At 50.2% G+C, this 23,472-nt stretch overlaps 1 protein-coding gene across 2 annotated transcripts in view; it reads right to left on the minus strand.

Annotated features, from left to right (window-relative positions):
• Window positions 1-14,888: 14,888 nt before the first annotated feature.
• Window positions 14,889-23,472, minus strand: part of ERG (ETS transcription factor ERG) — a 109,932-nt gene continuing 101,348 nt past the window's right edge. For both annotated transcript variants that reach the window (XM_056119419.1, XM_056119418.1), the window contains 3 exons: window positions 22,424-22,480; window positions 21,880-21,927; window positions 14,889-15,512 (listed from right to left, as the gene is read on the minus strand). In XM_056119419.1, the coding sequence (XP_055975394.1) occupies window positions 14,992-15,512; window positions 21,880-21,927; window positions 22,424-22,480 (626 nt within the window). In that variant the 3' untranslated portion in view covers window positions 14,889-14,991. The remainder of the gene's footprint in view (window positions 15,513-21,879; window positions 21,928-22,423; window positions 22,481-23,472) is intronic.

Genomic DNA, 23,472 nt, shown 5'->3' on the forward strand with positions numbered 1-23,472 from the left:
AATGAAACCACATTCTCCCAGCTTCCCTGCTGTTGCTTGGTGCTAAGTCTGTGGGTCCCATTCATTGCCGAGTAGAGTTCCATCATGTGACTGGAATGAAATTGGCTTATCGAGCCTTAATGGGGGTGAGTTCTTGGGCTATTTCCAGTTTTCATTAGTACAGGAATGTTTGTGCGAACGTGATGATTCATGCTTCCAAGTGGACACGTGGGAGGTTCCTGGTTTCCTTTGAAATTTCCCTAACGGAATTGGCGATTCGCTTCATCTGTTTTACAAAAAAAATGAGAGAGAAAAAAAAGACATGCCAAAGAAGGCAGGCCAAAATGTTTTCCAGAAATCACACCAGTCTCGACTTCTACCTGCAGGACAGGAGAACTCACTTAGTTGTACATCTTCACCATGGTGGCGCCTGGTTGTAGTTCTAGGGCCTGAGAGGCAGTACAGTGGCTCAGGCATGAGGCTGATCCAGTTCAATACCGAGCACTGAACATGGTCCCCTGAAATCCACCAGGAGTAAATCCTGAGCACTGCTGGTACGGCACAAAAAAATCGGGGAGGGGAGGGGAAGGAAGGGTAAAGAAAAGAAGCAGGGAGAAGATAGGAGAAAGGAGAGGGGAGGGGAAGGGAGGGGAGGGAAGGGAAGGGAGAGGGGAGAGGAGTGTGGGGATGGGAGGGGAAGGGAGCTGGGAAGGAAGGGGAAGGGAGGGCGAAGGGGAAGGGAAAGGGAGGGGAGAGTGGAAGGGGAGGGAAAAAGAAGGGGAGGGAAAGGAGAGGGGGAGGGAGAAGGGAGGGACTGGGAGGGGAGAGGAGGGGAAGGGAGAGGGGTAAGGAAAGGAAGGAGGGGAAGGGGGAAGGGGAAGAGGAAGGGAGGGGGAAGGAGAGGAAGAGGGGAGGGGAGGGAGAGGAGAGAAGGGAGGGGAGAGGGAGGGGGAGGGGAAGGGAGGGGAGGGGAAGGGAGAGGAAAAGGGAAGGGAGGGAGAAGGGGAAGGGAGAGGAGGGGAGGGAGAAGGGAGGAGAGGGGAGGGAGAGAGGAGGGGAGGGAGAAGGGAGAGGAGGGGAGGGAGAAGGGAGGGGAGGGGGAGGGAGAAGTGGGGAGGGAGAGGGAGAGAAGAGGGGAGGGAGAAGGGAGGGGAGGGGAGGGGGAAAGGGGGAGAGAGAGGAGGGGAGGGATAAGGAAGAGGAGGGAGGGATAAGGGAGGGGAGGGAAGGGATAAGGGAGGGGAGGGGAGGGATAAGGGAAGGGAGAGGGAGGGCGAAGGGAGGGGTGGGGGAGGGAGAAGTGGGGAGGGGGAGGGAGAGAGGAGGGGAGGGAGAAGGGAGGGGAGGGAGAAGGGAGGGGAGGGGGAGGAAGAAGTGGGGAGGGAGAGGGAGAAGGGAGGGGAGGGAGAAGGGAGGGGAGGGGGAGGGAGAAGTGGGGAGGGAGAGGGAGAGAGGAGGGGAGGGAGAAGGGAGGGGAGGGGGAGGGAGAAGTGGGGAGGAGGAGGGAGAGAGGAGGGGAGGGAGAAGGGAGGGGAGGGAGAAGGGAGGGGAGGGGGAGGAAGAAGTGGGGAGGGAGAGGGAGAAGGGAGGGGAGGGAGAAGGGAGGGGAGGGGGAGGAAGAAGTGGGGAGGGAGAGGGAGAAGGGAGGGGAGGGAGAAGGGAGGGGAGGGGGAGGGAGAAGTGGGGAGGGAGAGGGAGAGAGGAGGGGAGGGAGAAGGGGGGCGGGTGGAGGGAAAGGGAGAGGGGTAGGGAAGAGAGGAGAGGGGAAGGGCCAGGGAAGGGGAAGGGAGGGGAGGGGAAGGGAGGGCAAAGGGGAAGGGGAAGGGAGGTGAGAGAGGAGGGGGAAGGGGAGGGGAAAGGAGGAGGGAGGGGGAGGGGAAAGGAGGAGGGAGGGGGAGGGTAGGGGAGGGGGAGGGGGAGGGAGAGGTGAAAGAAAGCGAGGGGAGGGGAGGGGAAGGCAGAGGAGAGGGGGAGAGGGGAGGGGGAGGAGAAGGAAATGAAAGAAAAGATTGTCTCGCCTTGATTGAATTTCTGAATGTTTTCCAACAGGAGGATAACAGTAGATATCATTTCTATTTTAATGTATGTGATCTTGATCACCATGAACTTGAGCACTGTGCATTAAGTGTATCGTCTATAAAATTTCAGTAGAGAGAGGTGACTCCATTCTATTACACCTTTTTTTATTTATTGTTTGTGTCTTACTGACTTATAAAAATTAACTGGATACTATATAAAACACTGGGTACGAGTGTGTTGCAGGTTACACGGGTTGCAAATATCTTTTTCCAGCCAAGAGTTTGTCTTTTCTATCTCTTCAATGATAATGTTTAATACAAAGTTTTGAACTTTAATATAGAAAATGTTGTCAACATTCCTTTTCCAGTTTTAGTATTTATGAAATTCTTTTGCCCCTGAAGGTTATAAGGATGTTTTTCTGTAGTATTTTCAAGAATATTTGTATTTCTTCATTTTAAATTTTAACCAGAACCATGTGGAATTGATATTGATGTGTTTGACTATGTAGTAAGTCAGTGTATTTTTCCATATATAAATTCCAAATGTTCTAAATCTATTTATTAAACAGACATTTATGTCCACCCTGATATTTAGCATAGTTTCCAATTGTATTAGTTATAAAGTGCTGGGTTTGTTTATGGACTGCTTTCTATTTCATTTAAAAATCTGCCTCTTTTTAAGCCAAATTCACCTTGTGATTCTTAATTTCTACAACTTTCTAATAAGAGTGGTATATGGGAGGACCAAAAACACAAATAATATGCTCTGGTATCTGCAAAACCATCTTGCTGATTTGATCATCTCTACACATTTTAGGATCAATTGTACAGTTTTTTAAAAAATAATGATTTTTTAAAATAGAGATTTTCTTTAAAATAGAGATTTTCATAGGGATGTGTGAACTTCTAAATCATCTTGAAAATACTACATATTCATAACTATTTTTAGAATAGCCATATATATATATAAACAGGATTCTTTAAAATATTGGGTCAGTCACCCTAATGAAGCCATTTGATTTGTGGGGTTCTTTGTGGGGTGATATTTTATTATCCATTCAATGCCTGAATAGTACTACTCAGCCTTTCTATTTCATCTTAACTCATACATGTTTTGACTTACTGTATAAGAACTTGTCAACTTAATTTAACTTTTATATAAATAGACACGGGCTGGAGAGATAGCACAGTGGTAGGGTATTTGCCTTGCGCACAGCCGGCCCAGCTGAGCCAGGTTTGATTCCTCCGCCCTTCTCAGAGAGCCCGCAAGCTACCGAGAGTATCTCGCCCACACGGTAAAGCCTGTCAAGCTACCCCTGACGTATTCGATATGCCAGACACAGTAACAACAAGTCTCATGATGGAGATGTTACTGGGCCCGCTCGAGCAAATCGATGAACAATGGGAGGACCGTGACCGTAACAATAAATAGACACAAATCAGTTCAAAATCCCCAGTAATCAGTTAAAACTCTGTTGAAATCGTCCTTTATTCTGCTTTTCATTTTATTATTTTTTTTTATGTTTTCTCTCTTTTATAGCCAATCTTCCCAGAGATTTATTAAGATTTCTTTTGTTAGGATTTATTTTTAAAGACTTTGTTAATTTCATAAAAGATCCAACTTTTGTTGTCAATTCTGTTTTAGCCTGTGTTCTTAAGTTCACTAACTTCTGCCTTATAATATTTATAATATTTCACTTTATTCTTTTTTGAATTCACTTTGCTGGTTTAGTTTTAACTTTTAAAATGGAGATTTAAAGTCACTGATTTTATCCTATTAGAAAAAAATTTAAGGGGATAAATCTCTATGTATTTTTCCACGTCCCACATGTCTTTTATATTTTTTGGTAATCAAGTCATGTTTTTAATTTATAATTTTTTTAGTGTTAGAATGTGAGTGTGATTTCTACTTAATTTTTATTGACATTCGGCATTATATCTTTTTTTTTTTTTGCTTTTTGGGTCACACCCGGCGATGCACAGGGGTTACTCCTGTCTCTGTGCTCAGGAATTACCCCTGGCGGTGCTCAGGGGACCATATGGGATGCTGGCAATTGAACCCGGGTCGGCCACATGCAAGGCAAACGCCCTACCCGCTGTGCTATTGCTCCAGCCCCTATCGGCATTATTTCTTTTACTTAGAGATGGCACTACATAAACTTAATCCATTAAGTGCTCTTGAAATTTCTCTAGCAAACAGGAATATGGCTAATGTCATAAGTAACCCATATGTAATTGAAAGTCATGTCTACATGTCAGTTATTGGAAGAAGTGCCCTCATCCCATTTGGTCAAGTTTTGTTCATCTTACATCTCTTCCTTTTTTATTTAGGTTATCAATAAGTGAGATTTATATTAATACATGGAGACAAATCTAGTGGGAAAATATTTTATACCTGTTTTAAAATCAAAGTGAATTTATTCTATAAGAACTTTGAACCTCATAAAAATGTAAAGGGACCGTCTCTCTTTCTGTGCACACACATTTCCCCGAACCTGAAGCTTGCTGCTATGTGTCTTCATACATAGGGAAGTAAGACACTCCAAGTTTCATGCCACAAACAAGGTTAATATATCTAAGAACAAACATCTTACTCGACCTTACATTATTTTATAAATCACAAACTGCTTCATTCTCTTGACTTATATGTCGAGATATGTAGGATATCATTGTTTTCTTCCTGCATAATCTCAGGTAGTTTAGGTTTATTGGGTTGCTCCCATCATACTGCTCCCATTCCTCTGTGTTTATTTGTAACTTCTTTCTTTGTGCTCTGTTAATTTGTAAATATTGTTCTTCTCTTCTCCTTACGTCCTTCGCATAGTTTATTCAGAGCAATGTCTGTTTTGTATGGACACAAGAAGACAGTATATGCTATGCTTTTGTAACATGATTCTCAGTGATATTTTCCTCCTGGGCATCTGTTCTCTCGACCTAAGCATCAGCTGCCCTTACCTCCTAGCACCCCAAAAGCAGGGTCCCGACGAGGAACTGAATGGAACCAGGGCAAGCAGTAAGCTATGTGCTACCCTGGTATCAAGATGGGCCTGGCCAAAGTGCCTAATGCTTAACTACAAGTTAAGAGCTTGGTCATGGAGAAATGCTGTCATGATCCAAAAAGTAATAACTAGATTCGGACCCTGCTAGGGTTAGGAGTGGGTAGGGCGTTTGCCTTGCATGCAACCTATCAGGCCAACCCGAGTTCGATTCCTCCGCCCCTCTTGGAGAGCCTGGTAAGCTACCAAGAGTATCTCACCCGCACGGCAAAGCCTAGCAAGCTACCCATGACGTATTCGATATGCCAAACACAGTAACAAGTCTGACAATGGAGACTGGGCCCACTCGAGCAAATTGATGAACAACGGGAGGAGAGGACAGGAATTTGGCCTGCGCACTGTCCTCTGAGTCTGTGGCAAGATGTTCCCAGGAGACCCGCCCCACAAGCCTCAATGTATCTCTTACTGTGTCCATACAAAAATAACTAGTATTAAGATGTTGATTGAGTCATTGGACTGAGGAAAGGAGAAAAACACCTTAAGAGGTAGTTTGCCCCTGGCAGTCAGGAAGGGCTTTGGAAGACCTCTTAGGTAGTGTTCCCTTTGAACCTGGTGGGCTCTCAGGAAGGGCTTTCTTATGTTGATTTGGTTACCAGACTGTGTGCAGTGTCAGCCCAGAGTGCTGGGGAGTTGGAGAGACAAGAGAGCTGGAGAGAGATGAGAGAGAGAACAGGGCGGTATGATGGACTGCAGAGAGACAAGCAAGGGCACAGAGAGAAGGATGTAGAAGAGTACAGGAGCAGGCACGTGGAGAGAGAGCCCAGGCTGTGGGATGGAGCATGGAGAGATGAGTGGGAGAGACAGGAGGAGACGGGAGTGAGTGGCAGTGTGAGACTAGAATGGGAGGCTCAGAGAGACTGGAACAGGTTGCATGGGGAGAATGGAATAAATGCCAACTGATCGATCAACTGGCTTGGCGCTTGTTTCCTCCTGCGTCTTCCCCATGGCATGGGCTGCCCCGGCTGGGGGGAGGGAGTGGCCAGAGGCCCACCTGAACTTGGGCGGCGAGAGGGAGAGCTGCAGCTGGGGCTTCTCCCTGGCCACCCCCCTGGAGATATTTTAGAGAGATATAAGGAGATATTGTTCATACTATTCTTTTTTTTTTGGCTCAAGAAAGAAAATAAAAATCATCCTACCTGGGTAACCTCTCCTTCCTCCTAAAATGCTGCTTCCTTCAAGAAGTCTTCCTGATGATCCCCTGTCTGACTCTTCCCTCCCCTGAACTTGGATGTGCTCACTATTCACTACAGTTTTGCTGAAAGCATCCACATGCTTTCCCTTTCCTCCCTGGAAAGTCATCTCAAGAGCAGTGACACGAACAGCACCTCTCTGTCCCTGCCAGAGAGATGTGACATCAGAGACACCACATACATTCTTGTGAAATAAGCATTTTTTGCAACTCTTGGAATCAAAGTAAAAGTCTTTTCTTGATCCTCGTGGACTTATCTGAATTCTAAGAGTTACTGTGGCATTCTTTCCAAGAAACACTCCCGGAGGCATTTCATCCATGGTGGGGGAGAAATGGGAGGTTTCTAAAGAACTAGTTAAAGAAGTGAGAAAATTCGAGTGGATTTATAAGCTGGGAATAGATACGGACTTCCCTAATATGAAGATCAGATGATAAACCTTCCAAGACTCCTTGACCTCCCATTCAGAGTGTTCACTTAACTGCAGCTGAATTTTCTGTAGGCTGGATTCATCATTGGTTCTGGTTTTGCCTAATTATTTCCTGTGTGAGAGAGAGACAGGTCCTTCCGCAAGCATTTCTGTGAGTTTGTGTTGAGACCCCCTCTCTCTCTCTCTCTCTCTCTCTCTCTCTCTCACACACACACACACACACACACACACACACTCCTGGACAACATCACACCCTAACTCATAATTCAACCATGTCTTCTTCGTACTTTCTTCCTCCTTCGTTGGTTTGCTCTGGGATGACGACCACCAGCCCCGAGTTTCACTCTTAACTTCTTCTAGAGGCAGAACAGCTCAATGGCCAGGCAGAGGGGTTGAGGCAGAGGCTGTCTTAGTCAACTTGCAGGGGTAAGCAAGTCAGTCTAGACAGAAAACACGACAGGAGCGGGATTCCCTCTAAGCAGAACTGTGCCACTGACCCTGAGAGAGAGTTCCTATCATTAGATCGGAAAGACACACACAGACACACACAACACACACACACACACACACACACACACACCTGCTGTTCTCAGCCTCTGAGTCCCCTGGTGCTGTGAAACCAAGACACCAAAGGTGAGCCTTCCACATGGCACCCCTCAAATGCACTTCCATGATTGGGCCAGTGGTTGTCCCTGCTGAATCCACCTTGAATCCAGATGGTACCTTTCTGGATGCGTATTCGAGCACATTGAAGGGGGTTGCTGACAGCTTAATACTGCCTGTGTCATGCTGGGTCCTGGTTACCAAATGTGCTCCCTTTCTCTCTCCCTCTCTCTCTCCCTTTCTCTCTTCCTCTCTCTCCTCTTTCTTCCTCTCTCTTTCTCTCCCCCTCTCTCCCCTCTACCTCTTTCTCACTCTCTCTATCATATCCCTCTATTTCCCTCTCTCTCCCCTCTCTCTTCTCTTTCCCCTCTCTCTCCTCTCTCTCTCCCACTCGCTCCCCTCTCCTTCTCTCTCTTCCTCTTTCTCCCATATCCTTCTCTGTCCCTCTCTCTCCCTCTCTCTCTCACCTCTCTCCCCCTTCCCCACTCTATCTCTTCTCCCCTTCCTCTCCCTCTCTATACTCTCTCTTTCTCCCTCTCTCCCTCTTCCTCCTTCTCTCCCTACCCCCCTCACTCTCGTCCCCTCTCCGCTCTCTGCCTTTTCTCCTTCCCTCTCTCCCCACCCCTGTGTGTGTGGGTGTGGGTGGGGGGTGCATGTTTGTATTACTCATTCTCCTCCTCTCTTTCCATGGCGCTGGCACTAACCGCCTTTTGTCCTACTGCAAATCTTTGTCCAGAAATGAAGGTGTTGTCCTTTCAAACAAGAAACCACTTATCTATTTTAGAAATTTCAACCCAAGCTGGGGCAATATGTCACCCTCTCTCTCCCACTTCCTTCCCATATGAACAAAGTAGTTGAGGACAAAAGAATGTGGGGCAGGAATGTAGCTGGCAGAGAGCATGCCTGTACTTATAAACCCCCGAGTTTGGTCCCCTGTACCACAGGACGGGGGAAAATCTATAAGAATAAAGATCTGAGAATCAAGGGGTGCTAGGGGAAGAAGGCTCAGTTCCTCTCTAACATTGGGTGTGCTGGCTCAGTTGCCGAATGTGAGCGCCGGGACTTGTGCGAGGCACGAGTGGGAAGGAGTCACTCTAATACCAGTGAGGTGCTTGCAGCTTGGCGTCTGCCCACAGCCTTCCACACCAGCTGTGATGCAGCAATGCTGCAATTCCAGAGTCCTGGTGCCATGTACCAAAGGCACCAAAGGTGGGATTCAACAGAGCACCTCTCAAATATCCTGTTCATATATACTTCGCTCAGACACGGGTAATAAGATCGTTCCAGTAACCTGGCTACATTTCCCTGTGCTTGAGATCCTGAGCTTTTTACGGAGTCTGCAGTGGCCCCCAGTGCCCAGAGGAGACCTCAGTGTACCGCTGTGCCCTTATCTTGTGAGTGGACTGAGTGGGCTGAGTGGGATTGTGGGGGGTTGTGAGGTGAGTGCGGTGAGAAGGGTGAATGGCGTGGGTGTGGGGTGTGGGGTGACTGGAGTGAGCAGGGTGGGTGCAGGGGTGGGGAATGTGGGGTAATTGGGGTGTAGAGGGTGTGTGAAGTGAGTGGAGGGAGTGGGGTGAGCAGGATGTGTGGGGTGTTGGGATGAATGGGGTGAATGGGATTGTGGAGTGTATGGGGTGTTGCAGTGACTGGGGTGAGGGGGTGTATGGGGTGAGTGAGTGAGTGAGTGGCGTGAGTGGGGTGTGTGGAATGCTGGGGTGACTGAGGTGAATGTGTGTGGGGTGTGTGGGATGTGTGAGGACTGTGGGATATGTGGGGAGTGTAGGATGTGTGGGGAGTATGAGATGTGTGGGGTGTGTGGGTGACTGGGGTAAGTGGGCTGAGTGGAATGTTGGGGTGATTGAGGTGGATGTCCGTGGGGTGTGTGGGATGACTGGGGTGTGTGGAATGTTGGCGTGACTGAGGTGAATGCGTGTGGGGAGTGTGGGGTGTGTGGAGAGTGCCGGGTGTGTGGGGAGACTGGGGTGAGTGGGCTGAGTGGAATGTTGGGGTGACTGGGGTGAATGTGTGTGGGGTGTGTGGGGTGACTGGGGTGAATGTCTGTGGGGTGTGTGGAATGACTGTGGTGTGTGGAATGTTGGGGTGACTGAGGTGAATGTGTGTGGGGAGTGTGGGGTGTGTGGAGAGTGTAGAGTGTGTGGGGTGACTGGGGTGAGTGGGCTGAGTGGAATGTTGGGGTGATTGAGGTGGATGTATGTGGGGTGTGAGGGGGTGTGGGGTGACTGGGGTGAGTGGGTTGAGTGGAGTGGGATGTGTGGGCTGAGTGACTGAGCAGGGTGAGTTGGTGACCCGGGTCCCCAGCAGGACCTGGCGTCTGTCCCTGGCCTCCCCCAGATGGCAGCTGTTTCTGTTGAGACCTGCCCCTGCCCCCCCCCCCCCGCCCCCCGCATCGTGCCCATTCGGCAGGTCTTGGCCTATGAAGCTCCCAGAGGGGAGCTGGTGATCTTGGACGATTAGCTTTCAGGAGTTGCTAGAGATCTGCGGGATGGGACGGGGAAAGTTGTTCTCTTCCCCTCCTTAAAGTCTCCCATTGATCGCTCTTCCACGTGGGTCTGCTACTCAACGGCGTATTCTGTCACAAAGCATTATCTAGGAATAGTCTGGCCGGCCTCGACAAAGTAATGCTTCATAAAAAGAACAATTCGAGGGTGAATAAAGCCCTTCTACTCCATGGCACCAATTTAGAACACACGAGAAAGTGGGCACAGGGAGACAGTGTCCAGGGGTGGGGACAAACCTCACCTGTGCGTGGCCTCAGCTCAGAACCTGGTACCACTCAGTTTCCCTTGCTTCACTGTGCGTAACCTGGGTGGACCCTGAGCATAGCCAGGTGTCACCCTGGAGCCTCAGAGCATGTGCAGTGTGACCCCAATGACCCCGGTGGCCTGGAACAGCATCCCTGGGCCACCAGCCCCCATGACCAAATACCGCAGGGCTAGACCCTGAGCCCCTGAGCCCGGGTGGGAGCTGAACTGATGAGCTGAAGAGAAGGGCTTGCAGCTGCGTCTCTGTTACTTCTGCACAGAATCCTGCAGGGCTGCGCTGTAAGTAGACATCAAAGAACAAGCAGATGCCACAGGAAGGTTCTCCTTGGCCCTTCTGTTTGCGGCACAAATGCCGTCAGACAGACTCTGAGAGGTTTATGCTGCCCATGGGGGGCAGGAACGAGAAGGGATACCCAGGGGACACAGGGCCGCTGAGTTGCCTTAGGGACAATGTGCAGCTTGAGTGGCCACAGGGGAGGGGGCACCCTCCCAGGAATCCCGGGTAGGGGTTCGAGAAATCGCATGTGCTTCGCCTTCTGGGAACAGCGCCCTGCCCCTCGCTGCTGCCCTACAGCCTCCCTCCGAGAACCAGCAAGGGTCAGCCAAGACTCCTCCTGCTTCATTCTCAAGTACCAGATTTCTACACACACCCCCAAACCCCCATCATGTGTGCCCACCCACCATCACAAGATCAAAAAGTAAAGCCCAGGTTCCCATAAGCCAAGCAAGAGCGTCTGCTCGGCCTCCGAGGGGAAGAGACTGTCTCTGATTTCAGCTCAGACGTTTTATTTGGGGTGGAGTGAGGAAGAAGCGAGAAAACCTGGTGAGTTGATGAATTTCCGTGGCCACCGGGTCGAGGTCAGCGGGCCCTGCGGGTCTTCATGGCGCCCAGTTCCTGTCACCTCCTCAGCTACCAGGCCAGGAAGTTCTGCAGTGCCCAGGCTTGAGGCAGTGCCCCAGCTCTGAGGCCCTCCTGGGCCCTCTGGGACCCCCCACTGTAGCCCTCTATGGCCCTCCGTGGCCTCCCTGGGCCTTTGTGGTTCCTCGTGGCACCCTCCGTGCCCCCCTCATGGCAGGTGCTACAGCCCTGCACGGGCTGGTTCAAAGACGCAACTCTCCACCCCTGCTTCAGTCAACTTAGTCCATCAGGAAGGTCGGGCGACCCCTCGTCTCGGGAGATCCACCCGGCACGAGGCCCCACAGGCTGTTCCGATGAGAAGAGAGATCTCCTGCTAGAGAGGCAGGGATCTGTGGTGTTGGGATGTGTGTGTGTGTGTGTGTGTGTGTGTGTGTGTGTGTGTGTGTGTGTGTGTTGGGGTGGGGGGATGCACTGTCCTTGCATGGAGGGGGGGGGCTCTTTAGGAGAAGCAGGGAGAGGACAGCACCTCCCAGGGGGATGAGAACGAGAAGTGTGTGTGTGTGGTGGGGGGGATGCTTTGCAGTGAAAACAGGGCAGCCAGTTCATGTGATTTAATTTATGAGCCGATTAGAGAATGACGGGCTTGGGAGAACGCGGCACGATCGTATTTTCCAAAATAAAACGCTCCCAATTGCTCAGAACTTGCTAATGCTCTGGAGGGGTGGAGTGGGATGGGTGAGGGGGGGGGCGAGAGAGGGGGGCTAACGGGAAACATCTGGGAGCCCTGAGTCTGGGAATTGTGCCTTGGCTTCTTACGATGCTGCTCACGGACGGTCTCCAAAGAGTGCCTCTGAGTGATGATCCGAGTAAGTCTGTAGGGAGAGGCAGAGGGCAGGTGGGGCCCACTTTGCTGCCAGATGAAAAGCACGGCTCTCCCCCATTGCCTCAGGCCGGTCACTCCACACACCGCCTCTGACCTTCTAGTTATTCCTGATTTTCTCTAAGGAGATGCAGCGCTTAGTGAGGCCTCTCCCCACATTCACGGCTGCAAAATGATTGACGGCTGGGGTGTCTCTTAATCCAAGTACAGAGGCGTTTTTGTGGTACTGCAGGAACCGGATCCCACCTGCTTTAAAGACCACTGCCCACAGACCTATGGCACGGCCGTCTGTCTGCAAACTCCCGTGATCACTGCAGAACAAGCCCAGCAGTATACACAAGCCGTGCACGGCCAGTTCCTGCACAAAGTCAGGCCACTGCTGCCTCCGGCTCACTGACATCCCACCTGTCCTGAAGGCTGTCTCAGGCTGTTGCCTTGACTTACCTACCCAGTGGTGTGCTGGAGAACACAGACAGGAGTCAAGAAGTCAGGGTTTTGACTTCAGATCATAGGAAGGACCTGTGTCGGGGGCCGGAGAGAGAACAGCGGGGCTGGAGCTCAAGTTGGACATGGTGGACCAGGTTTTGATCCTTGGCATCCTGTATAGTTCTTGCAGCCCTGCCACGAGTGAACCCTCAGCACTGAGCTAGGAGTAAGCCCTGAGTACAGAAGGAAGGAAGGAAGGAAGGAAGGAAGGAAGGAAGGAAGGAAGGGAGGGAGGGAGGGAGGGAGGGAGGGAGGGAGGGAGGAAGGAAGGAAGGAAGGGACGGAAGGAGGGGAGGGGAGGAAGGAAGGAAGGAAGGGAGGGGAGGGAAGGAGGGAGGGAGGGAGGGAGGAAGGAAGGAAGGAAGGAAGGAAGGAAGGAAGGAAGGAAGGAAGGAAGGAAGGAAGGAGCAAGAAAGGGGGAGGGAGGGAGGGAAAGAGAAACTGAGAAAGGGTGGAGAAAATAAAAGAGAAAGGAGCGAGAGAAAAATAAAAAAGAGAAGAAAGAAAACAGCGAAAAAGGCTGGTCAGAGAGTTCAAACAGCAGTGGGGTGCTTGCCTTGCATGTGGCTGAACTGGGTTTGATCCCCAATACTTCGTAGAGTCTCAAAAGCCCCCCAGGAGTCTCCCTGAGCACAGAGCCAGGAGGAAGCCTTGAGCCCCTCTGGGTGTGGCCCCCAGACCAACAAAGCGTGTCAGTTGGGCTGTCTATCAGGGTAGGTGACTCCCGCCCGCAGTAGCCAGGGTACGCGACATGGGTGGGAGTGAGACTGCAGGTGAGCGGTGAAGGAGCAGCTGCAGAATCTCTTCCTGCCCCTGCAAGTGAGAGGCGGTTCCCTGGGATGCTTCACTCCCCAGTGAGAGTCCAGTGTCAATGGACACACCAGGGCGGAGGCGGTCACACAGCCGGGGTTATGACCACAGAAGGAGCAGGGTGATGGGTGAACTTGAGCTGGGTTCTCTGAATGACAGAGAAATTGAGCAGGGTCCTATTTCCTGAGGTCCCTGCTCAATCTGGGAAAAATATGGAGCCTCCAAAAGGCAATGTGGCCATTCTGCTCCCAAAGAGCCAGGAGGGGCGTGGGGTCATTGGGAGTCAGGAGCCCACAGGCTCTCCTTGGAGTCAAGACATTCCATGGGCTTGGCTCCCCACTTGCTCAAGGACCCGGGGAAAGTGAATTTGGGACATAGATCCCCATGCAGCCAGCCTGGGGTCCCCTGAGGAGTCTTCCGCCCACAAAATGAAGGTGCACATGCAGACGCGCTGGCCTGTATGGTACGCCATGCTAGGCCAAGCTTATTTTATTACATACATTCTGCATCCTAAGAACTAATAACTTCATATTGTAAACATTAAGCATACAGAGTTAAAATTCAAGGCCACATCATATCACGATTGTCTCTGTTGTATCTTTGGCTGGCCGAGATCAACTCGTAGTGTATAAATGCATAAGTTATATAATTATTATATAAAAAGGGGGTGGAGGGAAACAAGACCACTGACTTGGAGATTTCATTCTGACAAACGCACAGCGTTCGCGACTCAAAAGGAAAACTGGGGCCTCAGTGGTACCCAACCCAGGAGTCAAAGTGACTGAGATGGTGACGGCCAAGAAGGCCCCCTCTGACCGGACCCCTGTGGGGAACACAGCAGGCCCCCACCAGAACCATGAGGTCCTGAAAGTGTCTTTTTTTTTCCAGATCAGATGATTTCCAGTTACACAGTTGCTTTGGACAAAATAACAACGATGAAAAAAAAAAAGATGCCCCGTTTTGGTTTCTGAATGCAAGGCCCACCCCTTCCTGTCTCAGCAACTCTTCGTCCTGACTCATCCCTGACACTCGGTGTGATACCATCCTGATCCCACAAACTCCACATCTGCCACACGCAAACCCCTAACTCCTTCTCCAGCTTCCCGCCATGCTCCCAATGGCCACACTCGGTGACCCGAGAAGTCCCTTCCCCAGACTGGCCGCCCCTTTCCACACCTCTTCCTGGCCCACCTCCGCTAACCCTCTGTCCACAACCACACAACCTCTCTGGTCATAGCCCCGGTCCCACGGATCACCTCCCCGACCCTGAAATACTATCAAGGAGTTGGAACACTTGGATCGTCTTCACAGTTTGAGAGATCGCGTAGCGCTCTGTCCAACGGAAGGAACCCAATTCAGCCCCCAAAGCAGGCACTGACGAGTCCTGCCAACACGTCAGTTGAGGGGGCCCCCCTGGTCTTTTCTTCTCAGGTGTTTTTACTATGTTTTGATTTTGAAATACAGGTAGTTTTCCTGGCAATGTTATCATTAAGGGGATGACGGGGCGAGACAGCATGGGTCTCTCTATTGCTTTGAGGGAATCCTGGGTTTGTACCGGCAGAACCCCAGACTCTCACGAGTATACTACGCCTGGAGACGCCTTTCTTTGGCACAACTGTTCTTGGACTTACAATGTCTTTTCCAAGGTGGGTCTACAGATGGTTCATCCGTAGACACGCCAGTCTGAGCAGCGTCTTGCTTGACGGCTGCTGTGAAACTTTAGTCATGCTCCTGCTAAGGAAGAGTTTTCTGTTCCTCCCCCCAAGCCCCCTTCCCCCAGCCCCTGGTCCAGCTCTGTCATTCCCATGGAGGAGGCACTTGGGGTGCATGTTCTCAGTGCATGTTCTCAGGGCAGGCGCTGGGGGATTGGGGGTGGCGAGAAAGGCCCCTTCTCTGGTGTCTAGTAGTAAGAGCCCAGGTGAGAAGGCATATGGCTGGCAGGAAGCCTCGTGTTGGGGTAGATCCCTCCGGTGGGCGAATTCCAGTACGGGTTGGGGGCGGCGAAGAAACTGGATGATGTCACGGGGAGGGCTGGGGGGTGGGGAGCAACGAAGTTCATCTTCTGCGGGTGGGCATGGTAGGAGCCCATGTAAGGCAGGTCCGAGGGGTACTTGTAGAGCGAGGACTCGGGTGGGTGCGGCTGCAGCGCCTGGGCGATGCCATGGAAGTCGAACTTGTAGGCGTAGCGCTTGCCGTGCACCTTGGTCATGATGTTCTTGTCGTAATAGTAGCGCAGCGCCCGGCTGAGCTTGTCGTAGTTCATGTTGGGTTTGCTCTTCCGCTCGCCCCAGCGCCGCGCCACCTCGTCCGGGTCCGTCATCTTGAACTCACCGTTGGTCCCTTCCCAGGTGATGCAGCTGGAGTTGGAACTGTCCGAGAGGAGCTCCAGCAGGAACTGCCACAGTTGGATCTGCCCGCTCCCTGCGGTGTAGACAAGGAGAGAGAGGACCAGTGAGCACGGCTTTCTTTGGTTATGGTTTTATTTTATATTTGGTTGGCAGGTGGGGGGAAGCACACTTGGCATTGCCCAGGGTTGAATTCTGGCTCTGTGCCTGGGGATCACCCCTGGCAGGGGTTGGGGGCATCCGATGCGGGGTTGGGATTCAAACCCAGGTTGGGCACATGCTAGGTAAGTGTCTTAACCCTTGGACTATCTCTCAGGCACTCGCACAATCCAGAGAAGAACTCAGGGCTGTAGAACCCCCCTTTCCCCTTTCCAAAAGCCAAGCCCCTTCCCTCTTCTTTGGGACATTCTGTAAGGGCATAACTGACGCCGTGACAGGCGGCAGAAATGAGAAAAATCAAGTAGGACTCAGGTTCAGTTACTAGGACTGAAACAGATTTTGTTTTCCAGCAATGAAACACTGTGTAACTAGCCAACCTGAGCCACATGGGAAGTTCCTGGGCCCAATAAATGCTCAATCAATCACTATGCCTCAGTTATAATGATCCAGAAATTATCTTTTTGTTAACTGTAAGGAATGGGTAGCCTATGTAATCCTAGGACTATTACTGTTACTGGAAACTATTGTTTAACTGTTGCTTGACCATGGTTTCCATAGTGCTTGCTTCACTTTGAAGCTTTGGACCCTATATAAACCCCTTGTGGTTTGGAGTCGGGGGTCCTTGTCAAGACTCCGCTGTGTTGCAGGAGACTCAGACCCTAGCTCAAGGTAGCAATAAAGTTCCTTTGCTTGGAATTTGGGCCTAACAATTCCCCAGACCCCTTCTCTCGAGATCTGCCCTAGGCTCGAGAGAGGTTTCCTCACACATCCAGGGGGAGGGCCTGAGCCCAGATTCCAGGAGAGATACTGAGTCTACTGCTAATCTTGTCCCAGAGCTGAGGGGCTCTCAGCTAAGACCCGAAGCCCCTCCACCCTCGCCTGCTCATCAGTGACTCTGGAGGGAAGAATCAGTTGCTTGAGTGTTCTCCTCCCAAACTCTGCAGAGATAAGAGAAGGATCCTTGGAGGCGACCTTTCTGAAGCAGATTCCGGATTTTTTTTTCTCTGATGGGGTGCAGCAAACAACTCCAGGGCAAAGGTTAGGGTGCTTCTGGCCATTCCTGGCTTCCCACAAACAACAGCCATGCCCCCCTCCTGGACCAGGAGGTCAGGCCGACTTATTCTTTGGCTTTCGTGGGGCACAGAGGGCCATGAAGTGGAGGCGGCAGTAATGACCTCATGCCGTGAAGACTTGGCCGGGTCCTCCAGCACAATCATAAAAGTCAGGTTTAGGAAATGAATTTCTAAAGGCCGATGGAAAAAACACTGAGAATGGAAGTAAACACTGTTCTTTCTAACATAACATTCTGTTGGCACTCGGAAAGCTCCTCCATCAAAACTTTTCCTAGAACAGAAGCAGCCCCCTCCAGATGAGGGAGGTGAGAAGAAGCTTGGCTCCATTTCAAACCAGAACCCTCCCCCTCCCCCTTCCAGTACGTGGATAACTGCCTTGTAACGGAAAGTCAAATTCCACCCCCTGCCCTGGAAACCTGATGGCGCTGAGATGAGTTTCTGAGGGAAACACTGGCTCAGTGAGTGCTGGGGGCCCTTTGTGGGGATCCCAAGGAAGGTTCATTTCATTGGGGGGGGGGTGCACAAAGTGTTTCTGACACCCTTGGGATCTTTTCTGGTTTCTTAAATTCCAAGAATAGCCCAGTCCTATCATTCCAGATGCAAGGCTACAAAACTTAAAACTTGAAGATGACCTCAGGCCCTTTCATAAAGAAAAAGTTATCTCGGCATCGATAACCCAAAAAACCCAAGGGAAGACAGGATTTTAAAAACCTGAAACTTAAGAGGGGGATGAGAATAAGCAGATCATTCTCCCCTAAGCCCCAGTCACTGCCCCTGACTCTGCACTTATCACGAGTTTCCCCTGATCCTCTTATCGGTAAATATGGTAAATATCAATCAATCCGTATGCTGCATGATTGAAGTCACTTTCACTGACAACTGCCCAGAGCCCTGAGGTCATGTGAAGAATTAATAATAAATGGGGATTCCTCCAAATCCTTCTCACTATGGAAGAACAGCTTTCTCTCTAAATTGTCCAGCCCATAAATCCTTGTTTCCACGTAGGCTACACGGGCGGGGAGAAGCGGGTGAATTCATCCATATCATCGTACGACCGTGAGAAAGGGCAGCCTTTTCTGAACATGCTCTGGAATATTATCACTTTCAGTTGAGCAAAACATTTGAAATGTATTAACAGCTTGTAGTGCATCGCCATGGAAGTCTTCTCTGGCAGATCCCAAACTCAAACTGTTCTCAATCAGGTTGCGTTACCCCCAACATTTCATTAATATGCATGGAAAACAAATATGAAGTTTGGTATGAGAACACCATATGGATTTTGTATAAATATGTGTATATATATAAATATGTATATAGAGACATATGTAGTAACCAAGGATTATAGCTTGAATAAAACTTGAGTAAAATCCATCTCTGACCTGGGAGCTGGGGGAAGCCTGGTTTTCAGGGAATGGTCCAACTAATCCTTTCCAGTTTTTGGAGAATAAATTTTCCATGTCAACTTCCTGCCACAGCAAGGACAATTCCATCAATTTTCTATAAACACAGACCTTCCTCAACAGCCGCAATAATGCTCAGCCTCTAGTCCAATCCCAGCATTGGGTCAGGTGAGAGAAGTAAAATCACTCATGGCTGAATAGCAAAGCTCAAAGAACAGAGGAATGACTTGGCTAGTTCTGTAAACACAATTTTACCCCTTAGTCTCTTAAGATACTGGGCTCAAGTTTCCCAGCATAGCTGCAGTCAATGGGACTTAGAAATCTATTTTTAAGAAATAAATAAAAAGGAACTTGAATGAAAATAAAGATGCCACACCACGTGGGTAAAACTAGTTGCAGAAACCTATCAATAGAACCCACCAGCTTTCAAGGCTCATTGCAAAGCCAAGGTTCAATCTAAGAAGCACTGTGTCTCCTGGTTGATCCCTCACAGGCGGGGATAGAGGGTCTTCTCTGCCTGTGCGAGCTCAGGGTGAACTATGGGGGCTGGGAAATAAAAGTCAACAGCCAACTGAGGGCATTCCTTGTGGGTAGCTGGTTCCAATATATCCTATACTCTTGGTAGCTGCCCAATGGCCCCATTCCTGTGCAGTGACAAGGCTACATTAGACTACAGCCATGGAATTCTGAATCAAGAAGAGGTGGGGGTTAGGCAAACCCACAAGCCCACTGGGTTCTACATCCCTCAGGGCACTGCAGACGGCCCTTAGGGCTCTGCATACATCCCTCAGAGTACTACATGTAGCCCTCAGGATTCTGCACTCATCCCTCAGAGTACTGCACACAGTCCTCAAGATTCTGCACACAGCCCTGTGGTCTGGCTAGTCCTCGAAGGGCACCCTTCTCCTCCCCAGTTGGTTGGCCCTCCTGTCTCCTAACCAAGGACAAAACACCTGAAACCCAGTCTCCAATTTTGCATGAAGGGGGAAGCATTTAATCTGACCCCTGGCATAATCACGTGGTCAACAGGAGAAACTCAGTCTAGAGTGCAGTCCCCTGAGCTCTCTCTCCAATTCACAAAGGCAGCACAGTTACGTGGTAGAGAATTTACTTGGTCAGAAACGGGAAAACAGAATCAAACAGGAATAGTCCCATTGCGAGAAAGAGAAGACTCTTTCTGGTTTGGGGGGGAGGGGGTTTCTGAAGCCCCGCTGGGTCCCCACTGCAGGCGAAAGGGTGGGGAGAGTCTAATTCCAGACAAGGAACGGCCATCATCTTCCTTTCTATGTAGAGGGGTGGAAGGCGGGTGGAGGCTGCTGGGGCTTGTCCCAGACCCTATGGGCCTCTCCCTGCCACTGCTCTGAGCAGTCACCACAAGCTTCTGGATGCAGATTTTGCAACGTGACTTTATGACACCAACTCGTACAAATGACAGGGTTCATTGGTGCGATGACCACACTCATCCTATTGCCCCTGGTTTCAGCGCCATCTTGATTCTCCTGGGGGAAGTGGCCTCTTCTCTGCAGACTTGGCGGGAGGAAGGAAGAGCCCAGCCTCAGGCTGAGAAGGGGCGAAGCTTGCCCCAGGACTCTGGGTACCTGCTCCCTGCCTGGGATTTGCCATCATTGTGCTGCTGCTCCCAGGAGGGTCCAGCTCCCAGCAGCCTTTCCTTTCTTCTAGCCCACCCAGAACACTGCTGTCCAATCCCTGTCTCCAGAAGCTCACCCCCTATGCACCGTTGCCAAACACAGCTGCACGTTTGCATGGTTTTACAGGTGGGGACACAAGGAGAGCTGAATACAGGTAGGAATGGGGCCAGAGAACCCGGCCACGCTGACGCCAGCCCGATGGACCCAGGAAAGCCCAGAGTCCAAGGTTGATGCACTGGACGGGACAGTCACCAGCTAACCCAGCCCCAGCCCTCAGCATCTGATCACCTGCCAGGCTCAGGCTGGCCTCTCCTATTGACTACATTCATTTACTCAGCAAGTCATGATGGAGCACTGGGTTGAGGAGTAGTGAACAAAATAGCCCCTTCGCACAGCTCAGGTATATCCACACATCTCGGCTGAATGAGTTCACAAGTTCCCTAAACTTGCAGGTCCCAGAGCCAGACACCCGAGGATAGTGATCTTTAATGTTCTCAGAACCTAAATTCCCTTGTGGTGTTCGGCTGTTCGAATCTAAATGATGTATGTGTATATTTGTGTGTGTGTGTATGCACACACCTATAATGCCAGTGTGTCTCTGTGTGTGTATGTTTGCACACGTGTGCGCGTGCACATACTTACAATGCCTGTGTGTGTGTGTGAGTGTGTGTGTGTGTGTGTGAGAGAGATTTCCATTTCCAACCATGTTTTGGCCTCACTGTTGAGGAAAGAGGCAATCCAGCTTGTCTTTAAACTCTGCCTGGGACAGCTTGGCACTGAACGGGCCACTGAGAAAAACACGGCAGATGCTAAGAGTTTCTGTGGCTGATGTCGGCACAGCTGGCTCTGGTCTGAATGCAAACAAACACCCCCCTTTGGTGGTATTTGGTGGGCACTGAGATGTGATGACAGGGGACAGTCCTTGGCAAGGCTGCAGCTTCAAATAGCCAATTAGGCGTCTGTGTTTTCTTTTTGTAACTGGGCCCAGGGACAGGCTCTTGGGGGAAAGCGATCCTGCCTGTGGGATGAAGCTTCTCTTTCTGAAAATAAGAGCCTGGTGCTTGTGTCACGGGCTGGATTTTTTGCTCCTTCCCCGACACATTTTCTACTTCAGTCCTATCCACTCCCGCCCCCCCCCCCACACCCGCTGGCCCTCAGGATGTGAGCTATGGGGCTTATTCAAAAGCCAACAAGGTGATTTGGTTGAGCTCCAGTCAACTGGGCTTCATCATTTAAAATAGGAGACTGGGGCTGGAGCAATAGCATAGCAGGTAAGGCTTTTGCCTTGCATGTGGCCGACCTGGGTTCGATTCCCAGCATCCCATATGGTTCCTTGAGCACTGCCAGGAGTAATTCCTGAGTGCAGAGCCAGGAGTAAGCCCTGAGCACCGCCGGGTGTGACCCAAAAATAAAATAAATGAATAAATAAAATAGGAGACTGGGATGCAGGACATAAATGAAAGAGAAGAGGCAGAGATGCAGGAGGAAGACCATCCACAGGCCAAGGAGAGATGTCTGAATCAGACACCGCTCTCCTGGCCCTTAGAAGGACCAACCCAACACTGACATCTTCATTTTGGGTTTCTGTCCTGAGAACTATAAGACAATCAGTGTCTGTGGTCTGAGCCTTGGTCTGCGAAGGGGTTTGGGGTGGGGGTGTGGTCTCGGCAGCCCTCAAAAATGGATGTGACTTCTGTGAGCTAAAATAGGCTCTTTGCTCAAGGTAAAACCTTCGCTGATTGTTGGACACATTCTTTTCCCATGTAGGTAAAGAATCCACAGAGACATAATGCAAAGACAAATGTGATCTCTTGAAGGAAAGACTCCCCCATTATCATCATTCCAGCTTTCAGAATCACCACTGCCACTCACCTGGCACATTTGGTAAGAAGGAAAGCTAGACTTGATCTGGGGTGATAACACAGAGGGTGGGGAATTGCCTTGCACTTGGCCAACCTCAGCTCAATCTCCAGCATCCTACATGGTCCCTCGACTCAGCCAGGAGTGATTCCTGAGTGCAGAGCCAGGAGTAGCCCCCGAGCATCACCGAGTGTATTCCAAAAACAAAACGAGAAGACTGAAAAAGAAAAGAAAAGAAAAGAAAAGAAAAGAAAAGAAAAGAAAAGAAAAGAAAAGAAAAGCCAGCCGGGAAATGTCCTCACCTGGATTTGCAAGGCGGCTGCTGGTGGGTCCGAGAATCTGGTAGGGATCTGCAGCAAGAAGAGAAGGTGAATACTCAATAACGCAGTCATGGACTTGGGAGGGGCTGTCAGGAGGTGTCAGCCACCGTGTTTATGGCTTCACAGTACCAGCTCCCCCATATGACAAGACCCAGGTAGAAGCCAACAAGGTTCCTGCAAGTCACCACCAAACTGGTGGCCAGGTTTGGGTCTGGCGAGCCCAGTGGTCTCTCCCTCTCAGGCCAGGACAGGGCAAATATATACATGGAAAGTCCCAGAACCATGCAGGTCACACTGCCCAGCTCACTGGCACTATCCACCTGCTCTTGAATCTCCACCGTTAAACTTGCACAGGTGTGCTGACATGGCTACATGTGTACAGCTACACGTGGAACAGGTAAGTAACTATTTCCTAGACTTTTCACAGGTGTCGCAAATGTTCTAGCCCATGTCCAGTCATTGCAATTGAGGAGACCACGTGCTCATTTGCGTTTGGTACCCCATCTCTATAGCCCCTGGAACGTACCTAGCTGGGGCCGCTGGTCTTCTGTTTTAGGCACCGTGGAAGGGGATGGTTGAGCAGCTGCAAGTTCAAAAAACAAACAGAATAAAGGACAGTGAGCTGCAACTTATATTTAGTCATTAGCCTTGGCTATGACTGTATAATCATTTCATCATTTCTGCTATGAATATTAGCACCACGCTCTAACCAACTGAGCTAGCCGGATCAGAGTTGATAGCCCAGCGGGTAGGGTGTTTGCCTTGCATGCAGCAGACCCAGCCGACCAGGGTTCGATTCCTCCGCCCCTCTCAGAGAGCCCGTCAAGCTACCGAGAGTATTTTGCCCGCACAGCAAAGCCTGGCAAGCTACCCGTGATGTACTCGATATGCCAAACACAGTAGCAACAAGTCTCACAATGGCGACGTTACTGGGCCTACTCAAGTAAATCGATGAACAACGGGAGGACAGTGCTACAGGACAGTACTACAGTGCTATGAATATAAGTCTAAGAATAAGACCATCTCATGATCAGGAAACATGCTCTTCTCCAACGAGACTGGAGGCAAAAAACACAACAACACAAAGTGAGGGTGCTTGTGGTATTTTATTTGTGTTCCCTCTTTTTTCCCAGAAACAAACAAAACAGCAGTTGCAAGGGCTTAAAAAATGAAATTAAATGAATCACAGTTGAAAATTCCAAAAGGCAATAAAATTATTTTAATTTTATTTACATTTAGATAAATGTATATGTTTATTTTATTTATTTAACTGTCTCTGTCACTGCCACTGTCCCCCCATTGTTCGTCGATTTGCTCAAGCAGGCCAAGTAACGTTGTGAGACTTGTTACTGTGTTTGTCATATCGAATATGTCATGGGTAACTAGCCAGGCTTTGCCGTGCGGGCAAGATACTCTCAGTAGCTTGCTGGGCTCTCTGAGAGGGGCGGAGGAATTGAACTTGGGTTGGCCAGGTCGGCCGTATGCAAGGCAAATGCCCTACCCACTGTGCTATCACTACAGAAAAAATAAAATAAATTTCAGGAAAATAAAACAAAGTCATGGAGACATTTAAAG

Source organism: Sorex fumeus, unplaced genomic scaffold (genome assembly GCF_029834395.1).
Source record: "Sorex fumeus unplaced genomic scaffold, SorFum_2.1 ptg000041l, whole genome shotgun sequence".
NCBI classification, from domain to species: domain Eukaryota; kingdom Metazoa; phylum Chordata; class Mammalia; order Eulipotyphla; family Soricidae; genus Sorex; species Sorex fumeus.